General features: G+C 41.3%; 1 protein-coding gene across 1 annotated transcript in view; it reads right to left on the bottom strand.

Annotated features, from left to right (window-relative positions):
* The window catches only part of LOC105922711 (NACHT, LRR and PYD domains-containing protein 3), a 76849-nt gene extending 53739 nt beyond the window's left edge, over positions 1-23110 (bottom strand). The window contains exons 1-4 of the mRNA XM_036125662.1: positions 23071-23110; positions 22838-22942; positions 18359-18633; positions 11091-11108 (exon numbers count right to left, since the gene is read on the bottom strand). Coding sequence (XP_035981555.1) covers positions 11091-11108; positions 18359-18633; positions 22838-22856 — 312 coding nt within the window. The 5' untranslated portion in view covers positions 22857-22942; positions 23071-23110. The remainder of the gene's footprint in view (positions 1-11090; positions 11109-18358; positions 18634-22837; positions 22943-23070) is intronic.
* Between the last annotated feature and the right edge of the window lie 207 nt (positions 23111-23317).

Raw genomic sequence — 23317 nt, 5'->3', positions numbered from 1 at the left:
ATTCTCAGTGGCTTGGTTGCATTCAGTTGCCGTCTTGTACCGGAGGCATTTTTTGAAAACTCCATTGCTGTTTCAACGCTAGCAGCAGCACCAGCAGCAGCAGCAGCAGCAGCATAGTTATTCATGTTTATCTTAGCAGTGTTAGCCTTCTTCAGACTAGGGAAATCTTTCTCATTAACAGCCGACATCTTTTATAAGACTCTTATTTTTCCTTTCCGTTTTCCGGGGACTGTCCCCGTTTCGGACCACCTGTCCCCGGCTAAAGCTGTCCCCGGAAATGTCCCCGATTTTACCGAGGGGGAAATTGTGTTGCGGTAGCTGGTTGCGCTGCTGATAATATAAAGACGAGGAACAGAGCGCATCACTAGATGGCGGTAATTATCCTTTTGGATGTCAGATGCCATTAAAACACGAAGAGGAAGAAGAAGAAGACGAGCGCACCACTTTTAAAACAGAAGAAGAAGAAGTGAAAAGTCGTCAACTGGTGGCAACTGATGGGGAGCTGCTGTGTTATGGTAAATGTGTTAATCGATTCATTTTATTTGGATCAAGCTGATCCTTTGAGAAATGTTTTTTTTTCCAGGTTAAAAAATAATCAATAAAAAGTAAGACATGACCACGAGTTGCTGCTCATATGAGTAAAAGACACTCAGATAAAATGTAACAGAATGATTGAAAACTCTTTGCAAGGCGCTAATCTGGTTCGCTGGTTCTCCAGGGATCAACAAGGGTTCGTCTAAAGAGGTTTTAGAACTGATTGGTGACCTTTAGTTTATATTTCAGATAGTTAGTTATTAGTAGAGTTATTACAAGTTGTTTTGCTGATTTATGGTTGTGATTTATGAGCATAGACTTCCAGGTTTAGGTTTAGCTTTTCTACTGCTCAGTTTGGATTTATGAAAGTTCCTCATGAAAAAATAGGAGTCAGTAACAGGAAAACTGAATGAGAAAATATTTACATGATCTGAGAACTATGGAGGAAGAGATAACCACCTGTGTAATGTCCATTTATTATGTTGTTTTTGCTTGTATCTCCTAGTATTGTGGTAATTAGCATTTTTTGTATTTAATCAGAGGAAATAATAATAATAATAATAATTGGACATTTTCATGTTGTACAATCTAATGTTTTTGGAAGTGATTTTAAATATATAATGTCTCTGTTTTAGAATAATGTAAGATTGATACAAGAGGTGAAAGGAAGAGAATAGGAAGACAGTAAGGAGATTAAATGAGAGTGGAGGAAAATAGGAATATTGATGTAAAGAATGATTGACGAGAAGGGAGAAATATTTACTTAGAGTATTAATAAAGTTCAAGTGATAAAGCTCTGACATGATATACTCAGGTTTGAGCTGAGAAGCCCAATTGTCTGAGGATATAACCTCTTCCTGAGTCTCTGCACTGAACATGAGTTTCACTGCACTTCCCTAGCTGTGGCACAATAAAGAGGCAGTTTAGTTGTTGTTTTTTTCTTGTGTTTTAAAAATTTCAGTTCTGCACATAATAAATCCTCTTCTCCTCTTATTTTATCCAGACCTCTGGATACCGTGGCTGATAGCTCTTCAGACACAGAAGGCCTTGAAGAAACCAGAGATGATCTCATGTTAGCTGACTCACTGACCGGAGTTAACTCACCTTAAAGGATCAAACAATATACTAGCACATCAACTACTACCATACACATACACATAATGTAGTTATACACACTTTATGTAAGTTTATACATGCTCATGCTGCACTACACACACAATCACTTGCATTCATGTCAGGAGGATTTCCAAGTCTGTGCCTTTGTTTTACCTCACATCACCACAATCCATTGGACAATGTCTTGTCCCAAACAGGCTCTATGCACTATGTGCTCTATGTGCTTATAGCTCATTAGTGGGAGAAATTAATCTGCTTTGTGATGCACAGAACCCTTATGTGGTCAGGTGACAGTAAGAAACATATATCATCCTTTACCAGCGGGCTTGACTGCTACTTTTTGATGTTAACGCAGAAAAACCTATTTCTCATTGGTATGTAGACGTGAACAGAATGAGTATTTGTTGCACTTTTTTGAAATTTGGGGGACTCCACAGACAGCCACAGGCTAAATGTTTGTATTTACTGGTTTTTCTTTTCCTCATGTCACTTTCCCCTTAGGGGGTGACAGAGCTCTTTGAGCCCCACAAAATTGAAAAACCCTGCTAACCACTCTGGACCCCTCCACTCCCACTCCCACCACTTTGCCCCAACTCAGAGACACAGTTCTAGTTTCTATTAATAACACTATTTATTGATTTTATTAATCTTAGGATGCACTAAAGGTCTGGAGAGGCACATTCCTGTCTTTTACACTTGATTTTTATTGTTTAAATATTAATAAACATGTAAAAATAAATGAAACCATTACTGTCCCCGTTTCCTTATTTCATCTTGATTAGATGTATTGATTTTTATCCACGAGCAAGAAATGTCCCCAGATTTGATTTTAGAAATCTGGTCACCTTAAGTTTAAGTAGCTGGTTGAGGGCTGCATAGATGGAGCTTAGAATAATACATGTGCCCACATCGCCATCTTGCCGGAAGTGAAGTCCTCCGTCTTCAGGCACAAGCTCTTCTTCTTCTTCTTGGTGTGGGAGGAGTGTGAGTAAAAGAGCGGAAGAGAGCGTTTGTGAGAAAATCTGTTTGAGTGTTTTTTCTTACTTTTTTCTCTATCCTTTTTCACTGGGTGTGTGTAAATATTGTGTATATAGTTGCTGTACTTTAGCTTTTTAGGGTTTCTTGGTGTTTTTGTGGGGTTTGGTGGCCGTCGGGTTTTGCACGGCGGCAGGTCCCGTCTTAAACGCCATGGTGGTGGGTGGTGGTTCGGGCGTCTTCTCCGCGCTGACACGTAGGAACGGCATGAAGGTGGGTGCCAAGTAGGTGGCGGTATGCACCTAAAAGCTGAGGTTGCAATCTGCCATTAAACAAGAAGAAGAAGAAGGAAGTGGGTGCCAGGTCTCCGTGCAGCGTGGAGGACGTTTGTTTGGCGGTGGGTGAGGTGATTGGTCACGGTTCCATCAAGTCTGCGGCCCGTATGAACGGAGCCGCGGTGTTGTTTGTTGAGCGGGTTGAGCAGCGAACATATCGAGTCAGGCATTTCTGTGAACGGCTCGTTCATCCAGGTGTCGCGGCTCACGCAGCCCGCTACCAGGGTGATTTTATCAGATGTCCCTCCGTTCATCAGCGACGAGTTCCTCGTTAAAGAGTTCTCTCGTCATGGAAAGGTGGTTCCCCCCATTAAAAAGATTCCGTCGGGGTGTAAATCACCTTTGCTGAAGCATGTTGTCTCCCACCGGAGACAACTCTTCATGATCCTCAATAAACGTGACGAGGAACTAAACCTGCGTTTCCGGGTGAGAGTGGACGAATTTGACTATGTCTTGTTCGCCACCTCATCCGGCATGAAGTGCTTCGGCTGTGGACAGGAGGGACATTTGATCAAATCGTGCCCAAACAGAGCCGAGTCGGTTCCGCTGAGAAGGTGGGTGTGTCCGGCGAGGCTGGAGCTCCTGCCGCGGCGGAGGAGTCTGGCACTGCGGGGAACTCCAGCGTAGCTGTGGAGGAAGCTGTAGTGTCGGGTCCGGTCTCTGGAGACCAGCAGGGGAGTTTAGTGGAGGAAAGCACTGTGGATAAAACATCTGATCCACAAAAGAGTGATTGTGTGGTGAGTGAAGGGAGCACGGTGTTGTGTGGTGGTGGAGAAACTTGTGTGCCTGGTGAGGAGGGGGAGAATCAGGGTGAGATGGAGCAGGATGGTGTGTGCGGAGAGCAGGAGGGAAAGGTGAGGTGGTAGCAGGTGGAGGGGAGGTGAGTGTGGAGGAGCCTGTGGTGGTTTTTGTGGAGGAGAAAGGTGACGGGGAGCAGGTGATGGAGCTGGAGGCTCCTACTAAAAGGTGCAGTGAAAGGAAAAACGTGGTGGCTGCTCTGCAGGCTAGCAGGCGGGTCAGCAAGCAAACCACAGAGAGAAAAGTGATTTCTGACAGCAGTGATAGTGAGGGTTAGATCTCTGACAGCACCAGTGACGTGCAGTAGGGTTCATAGCTGGAGAGGCACTGATGTCATCAGAGTCAGATTTACAAATATATACAGTGCTGAAGGAGACTGATTGAGCCAAATAAATTCACCAAGAGACATGAAGAAATGTTTGATTCTTTGATAAAAAAAATGATAAATTATTTGTCATTTGATTGGTAACAGTTTATGAGTTATGATGGATTTCTGCATTTGTAACACATTTAAAAACTATAACCCACATTACGCACATTTCATTACAAAAACAAAACATTAATAATTATCGCTGTCTTACCTCTACTTATAAATGAAGTCCATGCGGCGCTCTTTCTGAACAAAAATATCATCATTTTCCGGTAAAAGTTCTCTTTATCTTCTTCAGTTTTAAAAGTCTCTCAGTTTCAGTGGAGCTCACTGCCAGGGAGGAAAGCCTTCCTTCATCAGTCCTGTTCAAGACTCTAAATACAAAAAAAATCTCATACATTTTTTGTATTTAGTCTTTTTAGTGCTTTACTTGTTTAGCAAAACTCGCTAATAGGGCTTGGGATCCGCGTTGCATTGTGGGACATGGCGGCCATGTTGATGGCTACGCGACCGTTAACATAGCGCTGACATAACGTTGCTGAACGAAGAGACGTAGTGGTAGAATAGATAGAAAAAAGATGTTAAAATCCCGAAAAGGATCTGAAATTTACCGGGACAAATTAAATAGAGAAGCCAGGGACCGGACTGTTGATAAAATCAGCATTATTAATAATTTGGATCCATATGAAGTTTCAAACAATGAGTGGAGCACTGATGACGACTTGTTGCCACCGTTTTCCATATCGGACGTCTTCAGCTACCTTGTTTGTGGTGTGAGCGCCTGTACTTCATAACAGTTCCAAAGCTACAAGTCCTTGGAGTCTCATGTGTAGTTCACGAATGGATGGGTTCAGGAGCTGCAGATCATAAAGCCAGCAAACAGTGGGAACACAGTAATTCGCACAAAGGTAAGCTGTGCTCAGACGGGCTCTGGCACCTGCTAGTTTAGTAACTGCTAACCGTTAGTGCTAACAACCACTCACGCATGTAATGTACTTTTAACTAGCTGCTATGTGTTTCAAAGGTGTAGTTAGTAATGTTAAGTGCCAAACCTCCCTAAACCCTCCAGGTTTCTCACGTATTTAAGCCTTTTCCCGCTGCCGTTTTAGTATTTTCCCGTTAAAGATCCCATATATTAACTCTCATAACATTAACGTTAGCCCTTCCATCGGACATGTCAGTCTCTGTACTGTTGTTACCCCCTTGCCTTTCCAGAAACAAGACGCTTTTCAAAGCATCGTTTTGCTTACTTGAAGGCAACCTTTGCGTGATGTCCTTTATAAGATAACAGCGTGGTTGTTGTGAGAGCATGATTTCACGCCAATCTGTAAGCAAAATCACGTCTTCTACTGAAGAGCATGAAATGCTATATCAGCCGTCTCTGTGCGCGCATTTATGTATGTATGTGGTGTCGCGGTTGAAGGAAAGAAACAATGTAGGCTATAAAATAAAACCGTGCATCTTTAACTTACCAGAATGAAAATGCAGGGAACACACTCTGATTGACATCGGGATACTGTGGAAAGTTATGTTCGGTCGTCTTACAGCCGCGATCCAAGCGAGCTGACGACTCTTCGTTATCTCTGACACTTGTTTTCCGTGGTTGCGCCTCCAGGCAGGAAAGCGGTGGAAAGTTAACCCATTTTCGATTTTTTTCCCATGGCGATCATGTGTTGCGCTGTTACAGCCCACAATACAGCAACGGTTTACCATGGTTGAAATCAAGTTAAGGTGAAATTAATCAAATTAAACCACGGCTGAGAGAGGGAGTACTGTACGCGGTAGTCATAGGCAGTAGTCTGAGTAGCGGTAAAGGAGGCCATCAACATGGCAGTCACGCAAAGTGCTTACGTCATGACGCCCAAGCCCTATAAAACATCCATAACTTCCTGTCACTCTAGTTTGGGATCAGGAGCGGTGCCCCTTCAGCGCCCCCTGCCTAGAGGCCAAGGAACTGCTGGCCCCACCTACAACCAGTTCTTTGCCGGTTATGATTGCCCAGCAGCACAAAAACATGTTACCTGCACACCAGGCGCGGATTCAGGCGGGGGCGCGCGCACCTCCCTTTTGGAGACCAAAAGTGTTATTTTAGAGACCGAAATTTTAAACATCCTTCATAGAATTAAAATTAATTCATCACTCTCTGCCGCACCGGTCGTCGCCATCTTGGATTCTTCTTGTTCTTGTTCTTCTTCTTCTCTTTTTTATGGTGGTTGGCAAACAACTTTTAGGTGCATTACCGCCACCTTCCAGATTGGAGTATGGATCAACCTTAATCTTATATTCTTCCCACACTGGAAAACCACTTCAGAACCTTAAAACGCCTATCTTGATCTCAATTTTTTTGAGAACTAATGCCTCATTATTGTTTATTTTATTTTATTTGTTTGTTTGTCATTTGGCTTTTCTGTTTGCTTTTGTCATTTCTGATTTATTGTCATCTTCTAATATGTGTGCCTTAAGATTGTAAGACCTCATTTCTTTATATTTGTACATGCTATGTGATATTGTACATTTGTTAAAATCTTTAATAAAAAAATAAATTAAAAATATTCTCCCCACAGAAAAAAGGTATGATGATTGCTAGAAAATGTTGACAATGAGAAAACATGGGGTTCTCACAAGTTGTGTAAAGTTGTAAAATAATGCAATTTTAGGGAAACTTTTTCAAGTAACGGGAAAGTTATGAAAATTTTATTTTTGTTGCACGGTTTTTGAAAAATAATGAAAAAAGAGTGTAAAATTAAAAAAAATAGTGGACGTTGACATGCATACAATAGTTATTGTGTAGTGTGTATTGTCTGGTCTAAACCTGTTGGTGCCACATGTGTTTTATTATTAAAAGTAAGAATGGTCTTGTTAGGATATTTTTCTGGGATGAACCCGGACACAGCACGCACACACAGAGTCAGTTCTTATGAGTGAGTTTTATTGAATAGTGTGGAAGATGGATGATGAGACCAGAGTCTTTCAACAGACGGAGGTGAAGGGTGTAGAAGCTGGCCGGCAGGAGGCGTGTGGAGAGACTGACCGGGAGGAACTCTGGAGCCGTGGACTTGAGAACAGAACCTCTGAGCCAAACACTGGAGAGCAGAGCATCCGAGCCGTGCACTGGAGAGCAGAACATCTGAGCCGAGCACTGGAGAGCAGAACGTATGAACCGTGCACCGGAGAGCTGAACATCTGAGCCGTGCAGTGGAAAGCTGAACATCTGAGCCGTGCACTGGAGAGCAGGACGTATGAACCGTGCACCGGAGAGCTGAACATCTGAGCCGTGCAGTGGAAAGCTGAACATCTGAGCCGTGCACTGGAGAGCAGGACGTATGAACCGTGCACCGGAGAGCTGAACATCTGAGCCGTGCACCGGAGAGCTGAACATCTGAGCCGTGCAGTGGAAAGCTGAACATCTGAGCCGTGCACTGGAGAGCAGGACGTATGAACCGTGCACCGGAGAGCTGAACATCTGAGCCGTGCAGTGGAAAGCTGAACATCTGAGCCGTGCACTGGAGAGCAGGACGTATGAACCGTGCACCGGAGAGCTGAACGTCTGAGCCGTGTTCTGGAGATAACAAACTGACGGAAAGTCTATGGGCTGACTGTAACAAAAACCAGGTTGAAAGGAGTCTTCAGGCTGATGGTAACAAAACGGAGCTGACAAGAATACTGGCAGAGACTGAGCGGGAGTGAACGCTATGGACCGGCGATGGGAACAGAAAGAGGTGAGTCTTATAAAGCGGTGGAAACAGGTGATGGCAGATCAGGGTTAATTGCTGCCTGACAGGTGACGGGGAGTTAAGGCTAATTAGTGTATGGAGCAGAGCGAGGGAGGGCTGAGTGAATTGCACACTAAAGGCAAACAAAACCTAAACCATGACAGGTCTCCTTTATGAAAACATACTAGGCTTCAAATTATTGCATCCTGGTGTCCTCTGAAGTGCTAATAAGTTTTTCTACCTCTGTGGTTCTCTTTTCAAGTTTGGTAATTTCTCCTTTGAGTTCTTGTATGGAGGATTCAAGTTTAGTCAGCAACTGCCTGGTCTGCTTGTGTCCGTCCTGATTTTCTTCCCTTATTTTCTCCAATTCAGCTAGTATTTTAGACTTGTGATTGCTAGGGCTATCACTTGCTGCGCCACTCGAGGTCTGCCTTAAAGTTAGTTGCCTCAAGTTTTTGTCGCCCGTGAGATCCTGTTTTGAGCCTTTGCCTCTCAAAGAACTTGTTATATTGAGTTTGTATAAATTTGAAGAGTTTTAAGTAGTTTTGTTAGGAAATTAGCAATTAGCTGGGGGAGCCTTTTTTTATGCTACTGTCTGCAGGATGACGTCACCGGAAGTCCCTTCCCTGAAATTCTAAGGATAACAAATATGAAGTGCTACCCAAACATTTCTATAATTCTTCACCTTCTGTCAGTTCTACCTGTTACGAGTGCTTCTGTGGAACGTGCTAACCCGGGCCTTAAAGCAGTGAAAACTTTGCTAAGGTCAACAATGAGACAGGAAAGGTTTGTGGCTTTGCTACTTATGTATGTCCACAAGGACATTCATTTAGACATCAACAAAATCATAGACATATTTGTCCATAGGCATCCCTGAAGGTTGACATTTGTAAACCCATTATCATCATCATCATGAAGTTGAAGGTGTTGTAGAAGAGAACAATATTCTTTGTCAAGTCTTACTGTTCTATTATAGGCTTATGGCTTAACTTCACCATACATGTTCATTGGTTTAACTTACTTTAAAGTTTTTTTTTCTCTCAACATAGTTTATCTTGTTAAAATATATTCAAAACTCCTTTATCACTTGAACCATACCAAACTGTTCTTAAGTCTTTGGGTCTTTATAAGTCTTTTTGTTTTCTTGATATAGTTTATCTGGTTAAAATATATTGTTAAAATACATGAATATTTAAAACTCCTTTATCACTTGAACCATACCAAACTGTTCTTAAGTCCTTGGATCTTTTTATCTCATTTTCTGTATAAATATAATTTCTGGAAGTAAAGAAAATCTTTGTTTGATTAATTGTTGATAAGGATAATTTTTTTCTTCAAACTACTTTTTAACCTTGTGCATGCTGTAAAAACCAAGAGATTTTGGCTTAAAAATCCTTTTTCAATTACAATAATGTAATCATGCTAATTCCACTTATTTTCATCCATTATAATGATTATCAATTTTTAAAAAAAACCTTAGATGAATAATTAGGGTAGTGTGGAAGAGTAAAGAAGGCATTCTTCGGACATTTAGCCTCACATTGTCTTGACATGACTCTTAGGTGCGCACCCCCCTTTGAAAAATCCTGGGTCCGCCCCTGCACACAGTTTGATGACCAAAACACAATTCGTAATCCACATACATTAAATTGTGGAAAATCAGTTCATAACTGTTTGAACAATTGAATTTATGATCTAGATACAGGAAGATGCATTCACAGAATGGAAGCCAGCGCAGTTAACATGGGATTGCGCAATCCCAGGGGAGGCCAAGCTCGCTGCGGCCTCACCGGCTTCACTATCAAGCGCCACCAAGGATTTACATGAAAAATAGCGAAAAGTCTGCGATTTTAAAGAGAATATGATCAAAAATGAGGAAATTAGATCAAAAAATGACTTATTACAAATGACTGAATGAATAAAAATGTATATTATGTTATATATTTTCTTTCTTTCCATGATGACAAGTGAAGCCTGGCCTCACTTGCCTCCCCTGACACGTCACTGGACAGCAGTGAGGTGTCGCTGTCCCAGAGCAGCTGTTGCAGATATCCTGTAGAACCGTTTTTACCTTTTCTGCAGCAAACAAAAGGTTTGAAAGGGGTGAAGGTTGAAAGTCCAGACTTGAGAACTTTTTATTTTTCAACCAGACACCATATTAAAAATAAAGAAGAGGTTGGTTTTACTGTTTACAGATTGAAAAAAGTAATGAGAAAAGTTAGAAAGCAATTTTGAATCCCAAGAAACGCACAGGCACTTTAATATTTGTATAGCTGTTTGGTATGTTGTTTTTAATCTCGCACCCATTATGGATTCTTTTAAAATGGCATCCTTAAACATCAATGGGGCTAGAGAGGCAGTAAAACGTGTACAGATTTATCAAACAATAAACCATAAAAGATGGTTTATTTTTTCAAGAAACTCATAGTGATCTGTCAAATGAAACGGATCGGCATAAGGAGTGGAAGGGGGAGGTTGTTTTAAGTCATGGCACCTCCCAGAGCGCAGGAGTGGGTTTCCTTTTTTCTAAAGCTTTCACTCCAGGATCACTGTAAATAAAACACATTGTTCCAGGAAGGTGTCTTTTAGCCAGGGCTGGTTTTGATCATTTTAATGTGATTTTTATCAATATTTATGCTCCAATTACCAATGCAGAGAAAAAGCGTGTTTTAGAACAAACTGATGAGAAGTTGGGAGATTGCGGGTCTGAGGATTACGTTTTTATAGGAGGGGATTTTAATTGTACAGAAGGCAATTCTTTAATTCGTAATCATGCAGAGCCGCATGTAGCAGCTCAGCGCGCTCTGAAGCAGCTGGTCTTGTCTCAGGGCCTGGTGGACGTAAGGAGCAGGATGTTTCATTTTCTCGTCTTGACCGGTTTTATTGTTTTAAACAACATTTTAATGTGTTTAAAACGTGCCAGATTTTACCAGTAGGTTTTACCGATCATTCCCTGGTTTTAGGTAGTGTTTTTATTAGAAATATTTTACCTAAAAGGGCTTACTGTCATGATTTGTCTTCATGAACCCAAACAGAGCACACAAACTCAGAGCTGGTCTTGAGAGTTTATTGCAAAGAAGTAGTGGAAGGTGAAAACCAGAGTCAGGTACTGGGCTGGAGTTGATGAGTTGCAGGAGCAGGCTGACTGGAGGAAACTGAAGAAATGAAACACTGGGGTAACAGGAGTTCCAACAGCAAGGGAGAGTACTGGACTAGACAGGCGTGGTGTGAGTGGAGACTGCTGATGACCCGGCAGCGAAGAGCAAACTGAGGTAGGCTTGTAAAGGAGAGTAGACAGGTGAGTAGAGACCGTGGTTGATTGCAGCCTGACAGGTGTGACTGATCAGGGGTGCACTGGAGGAAGAAGGAGCCAGGAAATTCTCAGGGTGTGACATGCAGAACTGCACCCTGACACTTACTGGCATTTTACTCAGTTTTAACGTATGATCGTAGTTTTAAAGAAACTCCGACTTATTTTTGGACTGGTTTTAGACAGACTGATTTTACGTGTTTGCAATAGTGGTGGGACTACGGTAAAGTTGAAATAAAATTGCTGTGTCAGCAGCACAATCTCAATGTTACTCGCGATATTACCAGGTCTATCAAGGATCTGGAGATTAGCATTGTGGAGTTGGAACAGCTGAGTGAAACCACGGAAAATCGAGAGCCTTTTGAGGCTCTCAGTTCTAAAAAGCTAGTTTTAGCAAACCTGCTGGAAACCGAAGTGCAAGGCACATTGGTCAGGTCCCGGGTTCAGAACATCAAGGAAATGGATGCCCTGTCCAGCTTTTTCTTTAATTTGGAGAGGAAACGTGGGCAGAGGAAATTAATACATTCTCTGCTATCGGACACAAGCCAACAACTGAGCGAACCGGGTCAGATCAGGAGGAGGGCTGTGGAGTTTTATTCCTTGTTATTCAAGAGTGAATACAAGAAGAATGAAGAGCTGTTAAGGTAGTTCCTTTGTGAGCTACCCAAGGTTTCTGAGGAAACGAGAACTCAGCTGGAGCGCCCCCTGGGGCTGAAGGAACTCCACACAGCCCTCCAGAGCATGCAGGGCCAGAAAGCCCCTGGCATAGACGGGCTCACAGTAGAGTTTTATAAGGCTTACTGGGACATCATAGCAACAGACCTGTTAGACGTCTATAATGAGAGCCTGACGTCTGCTTCGCTTCCACTGTCTTGCCGTAAAGCGGTCCTCACCCTTCTTCCAAAGAAGGGGAATTTGCAGGACATTAAAAACTGGTGTCCCGTGTCTCTCCTGTGTACCGATTATAAAATACTTTCCAAAGCCCTGGCAAACAGGATGAGAGGAGTTATGGAACAGGTCATCCACCGGGATCAGACCTACTGCGTCCCCAGCAGGTCCATGGTAGATAACATCTACCTAATTCGGGATGTTTTGGAGGTCCATTGGGTTTGAATACAGCCTTAATCGCACTAGATCAAGAAAAGGCATTTGACCGCGTCAAGCACAGCCTCCTCTGGGAAACTATGGAGAGGTTTGGGTTCGGCGCTGGTTTTATAGCCAAGATCCAGGTACTATACAGTAACATTGAGAGTGTGTTAAAGGTTAATGGTAGCCTGTGTGCTCCTTTTAGGTTGTGTAGAGGCATCCAGCAGGGTTGATCTCTCTAGGGATGCTCTACGCACTCTCCCTGGAACCCCTCCTCCAGAAAATTTGTTCATGTGTTCGTTGTTTGATTTTACCTGGTTTTAACAGCAATATAGTTTTATCTGCATATGCTGATGATGTTGTTGTTTTTATAAAAGATCAGCAAGATGTTAATGCACTGAGCAACGTGGAGAAATTCTCTTGTATGTCAGCAGCTAAAGTGAACTGGAGAAAAAGTGAAGCCCTCGCTGTGGGTGAGTGGCCTAAAGGATTCCCAGTTCTCCCTCAAAATCTTCTGTGGAAAAAAGATGGTTTTAAATACCTTGGGATTCATCTAGGTCAGGGGTCGGCAACCCGCGGCTCCGGAGCCGCATGAGGCTCTTTGATGCATCTGATGCGGCTCATCTGTTGAAAACAATTATGTCGCAGAGCTGTGTACCTCATGCAGGCGGTCGTCAATGCTGGCTGACGAACACTCCTCACCAGTTGGTGGCAGTAATGCGCACTGAAAAGATGTTTGCCAACTGTCAATAAACTCAAGAAGAAGAAATAATGCTTGCGAGTGGCTGCAGAGCGAAATAAGTAGAGAAGGCGGCATTTTCAGATGCTGTTTTTTTGTAGTAAATTTTACAAATGACAAGGGGACCACGATGACACGGGACCTAAAATAACATGGAGTCATTGATGAGGGTGAAGAGAGCTAAACATCAGGGTAAGAGTCGTTTCTATATCTGACGTTTGTTCATTTTCAAAGTGAGGAAAAGCGAACAGCCCTTTGCTCGAGGCTGTGAGCGGAGTCCCGCGCAGCTGAAGTCTAATGCAGCTGGTAGCTTGTTAATGACAGGAGCTCGTTTTAGTGCATAACTTTCCTAGCCTCGTGAGACCATCCTGATCTCGCGAGCTTTCAAGGTTTCACTCGCAGATCAGTCTGGCTACTCTCCGTTAAAGAAAATTTGGAGCCGTTCACCAAACGAACGTCCAATCAGCGTTGGCTTTGAGGCGGGTTGAGGTGTGACGCAACGGGAAGCGCGACAGTTCAGTCTAAAGAACATGGCGGCTTCAGCCGATGAAACTAGCGTTAGCGTGGCTATCGAGCAAGTTTTATCGGAATCACAGAGTATTTCTTTGCTGAGCTAACGAGCCTTTACCTGCAGCAGCAAGAGTAGCTTGGCTTGTGGTTGTGTTTTCGTCGTCGCTCTGTTACGAGCGACGAGGAATCTGATTGGTTCATTTGGCCCGTCTATCACCAACATAGGCCAATCAGCTAACCAGTATTTTCGCCCCTTCCCAAAATTACTTCAACGGAAGGTTTCCAGATGGATATGCGGAGCAAATCTATCTGGCGGAGTCAGATAATAACTTTCCCGGATGTGATTAAAATGTGTTCGGATTAAAAGAAAAATATTCCGAAAGTACCGTTTATATGGGATGAAAATCAAATAATCCAACCATAACGTGTGTTTACTCGCACCAAGCTTTATTCAAAATAAAAACTCTGACATTAGCAGAGTTGATGATTTCCATAAAACAATAGAAGTTTTGTACTTCTACAAAAAAAAAAAGAGGCAAAGATGCGTTGGTTCTGCTCCCGGTCCATTGTGTCGAAAAAAATGTGTTATATGCAGTATGATTTAATTTAACATTTCAAAAGGGTTTTATGGCTCCCAGTGTTTTCTTTACTGTGTGAAATGGGTCCAAATGGCTCTTTGAGTGGTAAAGGTTGCGACCCCTGATCTAGGTGATACAACTATAGAACTGAAAAATTGTGAAAATGTAGAACAAAAAATAAAAAATAAACTAGCAAAGTGGAAATGGTTACATTCTCAAATGTCATACAGAGGCAGAGTGTTGGTTTTAAATAATCTTGTTGCATCGCAGCTGTGGCACAAGCTCTCTGTTTTAGATCCACCTCCTGGCCTTTTAGTCAAAATACAGTCGGAGATGGTTAAGTTTTTTTGGAACGCTTTGCATCGGGTGCCACAGTCTGTTTTGTTTTCACCCCAAGAGGAGGGGGGGCAGGTACTTGTCCACCTGGCTAGTAGAACAGCCACTTTTCACATACAGTTCATCCAGAAATACTTATTTGGAGGGACGTGGCCAGCTGCATTTTCAGACGCGTGAATAAGTTGGGCTTGGATGCTGCTCTGTTTCTAACCGATTTTAGTCATTTAAAGTTAAAGGGGTTACCTCAGTTTTATCAGAGTATTTTTAGGTCATGTGTTTTTTTTTAAGTTAAAAAGATCACAAGCGCCTGACTCTCTGCATTGGCTTTTAAAGGAACCTTTAATTTGTGGGGCAAGATTTGATGTCTGTGACAGCAGAGTACCAGGCCTGACGGAAGCGCTGTGCCTATCTGGTACCAACTGATGCCACCAACGCAGTGGCTTCTCTACTGGGGATGCGGTCTGAAAGGCTGGTGCAGAGATTCCTGGGACTGTTGAAAGAGAGAGTCACGGTGAAAGAGAGGTGTCTTTTACAACTGTTTGCTGAAGGAGAACGTTCACCTGACTCGGCAGATCCATTCCCCGAAGTAGAGTTGGATCCAGGTTTTCTGGATTTGAAAAGTCCTCTTTAAAGCAACAAAGATTCCAAGATTTTATGCAACATAACCTCAAAAGTTGCATATAAGTGTTGTGTGAAGGTAATGAATAGAAGAACCTTGGAAAAAAGGGCCATCAGTGTATGGGTGGACAAGCTTAGAGGACAAAAACCCCAGTGGAGAACTCTTTAGAAACCTCCAATAAAAAAACAGACTGGTGATCTTCAGTGGAGGAGTCTTCATGGTGCTATTGCAACAAACTAATTTTTATCGATCATCAGTCCCAAGTTTTAAATGAATGTCCTTTTTGCAGTTTTGCCCGAGAGTGATTTGTTTTTATGGATTGTAATAGATTAACAGTTTTTTAACCTACTTATGAGTGTTTTTAGCCTTTTCGGTGTGGTTTTTAAAAATTCTAATTTTATTAACGGATTTCCTTACAGCAGAGCAAATAAGTCCCAAATTTAAAATTTTTTAGTTTCTGAGGCTAAAATGGCCATTTATTTATCTCGGCAGGACAGACTGCAGGCTGGACCTCAGCTTGATGTCAATAGTTTGTGGAGGTGCAATGTAAAGGCCAGGCTGCGGCTAGAATATTGCTTTTATGTATTCAATGAGAATTAAGAAGACTTTGTGCTTTTTTGGCGGTTTTAGGGGAATTCTGAGCACTGTGTCTGATAGAAAATAATAGAAATATGGCAAGCACTTAATGTAAATATTTTTAAACTGGAAGACAATAGTGTATTGTTAACTTATTTACTTGTGTAAATAAATGATTTGTTAAAAATCAAAATCGTCTTCTTCTTCTATCCTATAGAGCACTGGTCGTCGCCATCTTGGATAATAGTGTGCAGTGACACACAACAAATAGAGCCTTGGGACTTGCTCAACAGCCGACCGCGCGGTGAGACGTCAAACTGGGAGGTGCAGTACTGTTCAACAAACATGGAAACCTCTACGAAAAGCACATTCAAATGAAAATTACTCTTAATTTAAAAAACTTATAATTTATTGAACAGTATGTAAAAGAAACGTTATATTTAAAGCAGTTTGAATTCTGATTTTGACCGGACTTCTCTTTTAATATGCATACTATGAAAATTTTTTAAATATGGTTTAAAAAAAAGTAAAAAACTAGTAAACTATAGATGCATGCAATATAAAAATGGAAAGTATTATTTATCATAAATATATTGTACTTCTATCAACCTTTATATAAATATTAATGAAAAACATTAATGTCATATGGTGTGACAGTTGTCATATAGTGTTACTGGGAAAACCTGTCACACCATATGATATTGTGATCATTCAAGCTAATTTAATAGCAAACTAAAAACAGTTAGCCAAAAGTAAACATGCAATTAGTCACTTGTCAGCATTGATCTTCGATAATTAATAAGTAAAATTTGTGAGAAATGTAATGTTCTGTTGTGGTTTTGGTTATTTTCAGTTAGTCGACTTTTCTGTTTTAGGATTTATTTCCGTGTTGTGTTGTTTTGTATTGGATTTCCGGTATTAGTCTTTATTTCGGCTAGTCTTTGTCTTGCTTTTTACCTTAGGTTTATTAGTCTGTGTGCTCCGTTTATTATTTCCACCTGTGTTAGTTAATTAGTCCCGCCCTGCTCTTCTGTTCCGTTCATCTATTTAAGCTCGCTTTAGTTTTTGGTTTGTTGTCAGGACGTCTCGTGTTATCCCCATGTCCAAGTTCCCCGGTAAGAATACTTCTCCTTGTCTGTTTTTGTTTAGCCTGCCTGTCCGTTTGCCTGTTTCGGTTCGTCTGCTTTTGGAGTCTGCCTTGTTTTGTTGCCTGAAGCCACTTCTTTTGTCCCCTGAACCTTTTTGTTAATAAACCCCTTTTTCAAGCTACAGCTCTGTGTCCGGCTAACATTTGGGTTCTCCTTATACAATTCATTACAAGAAATGTTTCATTTTTCATGCAAATAATGTCACATCATAAAACGCAAAACATTGACCACCACTAGTGATGTCAGATTTAAAGCTTTTCAACAAAAAATCAAAGAAGAACAGCTCACCTCAAGAATCAGCAAGTCATTCCAAAGATGCTACTGTACATTCCTGGTTGGGCCTGGTCCTCTCTATCATTATTATGTCCAAATTATTGCCCGTTCAAAATGTACATTATTGTGTCACACCATATGGTGACCATTTTGTGGACAAAATGCATTTCGCCATAATTTATTTTCACATAATGCTTAAACATCAAGACTTAATGTGGTCATTAATAACTCATTATTATATTATATGCACCATATAACTAACAAACATTTATAAATTATTTGGAAATATGTGCTTATTTCTGAGGACACACATATGCCGGACAGTCACACCATATGACATTTTTATGTTTAGATCGAAATTCCACCCAGAAATATTAAATAAAACCTCAACACCTTTGCTATTATTGTGGTTTATCTTACCAGAGGAACAACATTTTTATATGTATTCTTAAAGGTTATGAATTTTTAAGAGTATGTGACACATGTCTGTGTTATTCGTCAACCACCCATATATATGTGGAGAGAGAGAGAGAGATCTAAGATAAAGTAATAGTGACGTGCAAAATATAGCGCAAAAGAATGAATAAAGGTCAATTACAGGGGGGGGGGGTGTCTGACTCTCTGAGGGAGGCGTTGCAGAGATTGATGAACACAGGCAGGAATTTTTTTTGATTTTCTGTGGTGCATCTGGGTAAGAGGAGTCTTCTGCTGAAGGAGCTCCTCTGCTGGGTCAGTGTGTCGTGGAGAGGGTGTGAGACATTGTCTAAGATGGACTGGAGCCTGGACAGCATCCTCCTCTCTGCCACGGTTGTCAGAGTGTCCAGCTCCTCCCCCACAACATCCCCCGTCCTCCTGATCACTTTGTTCAGTCTGTTGTTGTCAGCGACCTTTGTCTCCCTCCCCTGTTCAGGACGTACAAGCTACACCAACGTAGCATCTCCAGACCTTCTGTGTTACATTAACACACAGTCTACTGTGGATATAGCTATAGATTTTCTATATATATATTTATTTTGTCTGGACCAACAGCATCAAGTCAAATTCCTTGTAAGTGCAAACCTACTTGACAATAAACTTGTTTCAGACATTCGGACAAGTCCTGAACCCAAATTAGACTCGGACTGAGGACATTTTAGATGTGATCTTAAATGTGTTTGAAGAAAAGTTAGTCTTGTGAGCACAGCTAATTTACTATGATATGTCTATGTGTTTTATTAGGTATGTCTTGTGTGTTTTAACTAATGTTTTTGTAAAGGCCCTTTAAGGCAGTTAACTTTGCAGTAACAGCAGCATTACAAAACTGTGTAGCCTCACCTGGCTGAGCAGCAAAACCTGGCTGAGCAGATAAGGCAAAGGACAAACCCAGCTGTTTGGACAGTTTATGATCTTTTAGCTGAAGAAGTTGGATCATCATTTTGCAGGATTCCTTTCCTTTTTTCCTCACAGCATCTATGGTGGAGCGGGCCTTGTCTGCTCTGGTTTGGTTCTTTTCAAGTATCTCCTCTTTCTCCAAATGATTAAAGACACCACCTGCTTCAAGGGAGTCAAGGAGCTGTTTCAGGACGGTCTCAGTAACCCTCTCCACAAATTCTGCACGAACACTGCCAAGTATTTTCTCTGCAGGCAAACAACAGACAGAAACATCATTAATTCAAAATGAGAAAAACATCATCAACAGCAATTAGACATATTGTGACACACAGGGATCCCCACAGAGTCTGTTTATCGTGGCTCCTTAGGTCTTAAAAACCTTTTCTTGTTCTATTACTGCATTATATCTGAGTGAGGACCATCTGATTCTGTCTACATGTGACCAGTTGAATCATTGGATTGTTCTCTTTGGTGCTTTACAAATCTCGAGGAATCCTACATAGTCTACTGTTGAATAAAAGGACCCTTCGCAGAGTTAGAGCAGCATATTATTCATAAATAATAGAGGAGATAAAATAATCCTAGATTTCTCTTCAGTACAGATGCCAAACTTACACAGAGTCACAGCTATCTAAAGTTTTAGCTTCATCCTGGGTGCGATTTGCCGGGGGGGATGGGGGGGATTTACCCCCCCTCTGCTTGTGACGTCCCCCCCTCTGGTCATTCATGTTTTATCCCTGGGGTGGATACATTCCTCCCCCCCCTCTGGTCTGAATTTAAAAATGTATATAAATTAGGGCTGTCAGTGTTAACGCCGACATTTTTTTTGTCGCCGTTAATCGCGCGTCAAAACACCGTTCCCTAATGTTTTTCCCCGCTGCGCTCTCCGGACTGAGGTTTCTTTTACCCTCGGCGCTTTCCGTAGTCTCAAGAGAGTTAGAGACTGTAGCAAAACAGACCCACGCTCACTGTTGCATAGGCTGTTCATTTCATGCAACTTTGGGCTTGTTTTATTCTAAAGGTGCTTGTAAATCTTATAAGTCACGGGTTGCATTTTTTTGGGCACGTTTCTGAAAGTGAAATCGCTTATTTGGGCTCTAAAATAAGTGACGAAACAGCGGTTATTAAGAGACCTGCCTGCACTAGACACTTTGTATCCAGCTGAAATATCCCTCCGCCATAGGAGCCGACGGTAGTAAAGGCAGACAGAGCAACTCTGCACGTATTTTCTGCAGTTTACGGTGCAATAACCGGTGATAACTGCTGAAAGTAGATTACTTGGTGCAGATCACCATTTTATCAGACATTGGTTCTGAAGATGAGTTTTTAACATGCTGAGAACATTGCAGAAACCCAACCCATAAACCGTACTTTAATGCTTATTAATTTGTTTTCTCTGTATTTGACAAACTAAGGCTGAATCACGTTGCCAAACGAAGGACCTGGAGTTACTAAACAGTTGCTAAACAGTCTCATTCAGGGTATTAAGCTCCTGGCCAGTTGCAAGCAAAGTGTAAGACTGGAATGACCTGGAAATTTAAAACCTTTTTCCAGGCTTAAACTGTATGAATATGGATAGAAACAGCAAGCAAAAATATTCAAAGAAGTTATTGTTGGTGTGAAAGCTCAGAATTATATGTGTGTGAGAAAGAGTGAAAAAACGAAAAATTAAACTTATGACTTTATTGAAATTTTTTTCTTTTTTATTAATGCCTAATACCATGTCTATCTTTGTTTAAGAGGCAAAAAATATATCGGCATGGTATTTATTTACACATTGTGTAAACATCAGGGCGTCATGATTAGTCACTTAGCCATCATAGACCAGAGTTTAACATTTGTCACTAGGATGTTTTCATTCCAATTCTCAAAAGTGCTTGAAAAATAACAAAATAAAAATATTTTTTGTACAAGCATGTATTTTATTAGTGTCATTTATTGGAAAATTGTATATTAAAATGCCCAAACAGGCTATTACACTTTCAGAAATAAAACTATACAACATACAATTAATTTGCAATTAATCTCGAGTTACCTGTCGACATTATGTGATTAATCGAGGAAATGATCCCCCCTCCTCTGTTTTTTTTTGCAAATCGCACACTGGCTTCATCTAAACCTTCTACATGTATGTTAGACCCAATCCCAACCAAGTTGTTTAAGGAGATATTCCCTTTGATCAGTGGCACTATTTTGGACATGATTAATCTATCCTTAGTAAATGGAAATGTACCACAGGCTTTTAAAGTAGCTGTTATTAAAGCTTTACTTAAGAAACCATCTCTTGATCAAGATTAGTTAATAAATTACAGACCTATATCTAATCTTCTCTTCTTATCTAAAATCCTTGAGAAAGTAGTTGCTAATCAACTTTGTGAACATTTACAAATGACCTACATGAGGAGTTTCAGTCAGGCTTCAGAGCTCATCATAGCACTGAAGCAGCTCTGGTGAAGGTCACTAATGATATTTTCATGGCCTCAGATAATGAACTTGTGTCTATACTTGTCCTGTTAGACCTCAGTGCTGCATTTGATACAGTTGATCACAATATTCTCCTACAAAGACTTGAACATACTGTAGGGATTAAGGGGAAAGCATTAGGCTGGTTTAAATCTGATCTGTCGGACAGATTCCAGTTTGTTCATGTTAATAATAAATCTTCCTCAAACTCTAGGGTCACCTGTGGAGTACCACAGGGTTCAGACCTTGGACCAATTCTATTTACTATATATATATGCTTCCCATTGGCAAAATTTTCAGACAGCATGGGATTAATTTCCACTGTTATGCTGATGACACTCAGCTATATTTATCCATAAATCCTGATGAATCCAATCAGTTACTTCGACTGCAGTCATGTCTTGATGACATCAAAAGCTGGATGACTTTAAATTTCCTGCATTTAAATTCTGACAAGACAGAAGTTGTAATCTTTGGACCAGAGTCCTCAAAAAATAAACTACTTAATCAATCACTTAATCTGGATGGTATTAACTTGGCCTCTGGTAATAAAGTAAAAAATCTTGGTGTTGTTTTCGACCAAGACATGTCATTTAAATCTCATATTAAACAGATTTCCAGAGTTTCCTTTTTTCACCTCTGGAATATCGCCAAAATTAGAAACATTCTGTCCAGGAGTGATGCTGAAAAACTAGTCCATGCATTTGTTACTTCAAGGCTGGACTATTGTAATTCTTTACTATCAGGAAGTCCACAAAATGCAGTTGAAAGCCTTCAGCTGATCCAAAATGCTGCACCAAGAGTTCTGATGAAAATCAACCAGAGGGATCATATTTCTCCTGTTTTAACTTCCCTTCATTGGCTTCCTGTTAAATCAAGAATAGAATTTAAAATTCTCCTTCTAACGTATAAAGCCCTTAATAATCAAGCTCCATCATATATCAGAGCTCTGATTACCCCGTATGTTCCTAACAGAGCACTTCACTCTCAGACTGCAGGTCTGCTGGTGGTTCCTAGAGTCTCTAAAAGTAGAATGGGAGGCAGATCCTTTAGCTATCAGGCTCCTCTCCTGTGGAACCAACTCCCAGTTTTGGTCCATGAGGCAGACACCCCGTCTACTTTTAAGACTAATCTTAAAACTTTCCTTTGTGACAAAGCTTCTAGTCAGAGTGGCTCATGTTACCCTGAGCTACCTCTATAGTTATGCTGCTATAGGCTTAGGCTGCTGGAGGACGTCAGGATCTATTTCACTCACTCTGATGAGTTCTACTGTTCTCCAGTTTTCCATTGCTTGTTGTTATCTATTCTTTTAACTTTTTGTTCTCTGTCATTTTTCTCATTTTTCTCTTCATAGAAGGTACACCTGGTCTGGTGTTCTGTTAGCTGTGACATCATCAGGGGAGGCAGATCATCCTCTATTACCATCTAACATAGAAAGTACTCCTGGGTCAATGTGTGCTTCTGTGCTTTCTGTGTCTCTGCTCTGTCTTCTCTAACATAGAAAGTACTCCTGGGTCAATGTGAGCTTCTGTGCTTTCTGTGTCTCTGCTCTGTCTTCTCTAACATAGAAAGTACTCCTGGGTCAATGTGAGCTTCTGTGCTTTTTGTGTCTCTGCTCTGTCTTCTCTAAGCCCCAGTGGGTCGAGGCAGATGACCGTTCATATTGAGCCCGGTTCTGGTTCTGCTGGAGGTTTTTACTTCCCGTTAATGGGGAGTTTTCCTCTCCACTGTGGCTTCATGCTTGCTCAGTATGAGGGATTGGTGCAAAGCCATCAACAATGCAGATGACTCTCCCTGTAGCTCTACGCTTCTCCAGGAGTGAATGCTGCTTGTTGGGACTTTGAAGCAATCAACTGGTTCCCTTATATAGGAATTGTTTGACCAATCTGTATAATATGATTGATTCTGACTTTGTAAAGTGCCTTGAGATGACATGTTTCATGAATTGGCACTACATAAATAAAATTGAATTGAATTGAGGTCTTACCCTGATCCTGAGGGTCCATGGTCTTTACTGAAGTCTGAAGGTGTATATTTGGACCTGTCACTCCTCATAGATGGACGACTGGACCAATTCTGAACTTCAGTCAGTCTGAGAGAGAAACCAGAACCAGTCAGTTCCCAGTCATTCAGGTCCAGTAAGTGTCTTGGTCCTTCCACAGTCCACAAAGACAAAACCCACTGAAAGGAAAACCAGGAGAAGTTAATACTAAACCTGACCCAGGATGTTCTTTTTGTTCTGTTCTGCTACCAAATGGACTCTGAACCTGTCTCTCCTGATCTGAACCCCAACTACAACTAACTCAACTGAGGCTCCGCCCACCTGTTAAGCAGGGATGTGCAGAGACCGTTGGAAGGGCAGGTGCTCAAAGTTAAAAGAGGGCACATGGGGCACGGATTTAAAACACGATACAGAAACATACCTTGCTATACAACCGGTTGAAATGTACCATCCCATACTATAAAG

The sequence above is a fragment of the Fundulus heteroclitus genome, chromosome 21 (assembly GCF_011125445.2).
Source record: "Fundulus heteroclitus isolate FHET01 chromosome 21, MU-UCD_Fhet_4.1, whole genome shotgun sequence".
NCBI lineage: Eukaryota > Metazoa > Chordata > Actinopteri > Cyprinodontiformes > Fundulidae > Fundulus > Fundulus heteroclitus.
The sequence above is the reverse complement of the archived record's forward strand: the minus strand, read 5'-3'. Positions and strand labels throughout refer to the sequence as shown.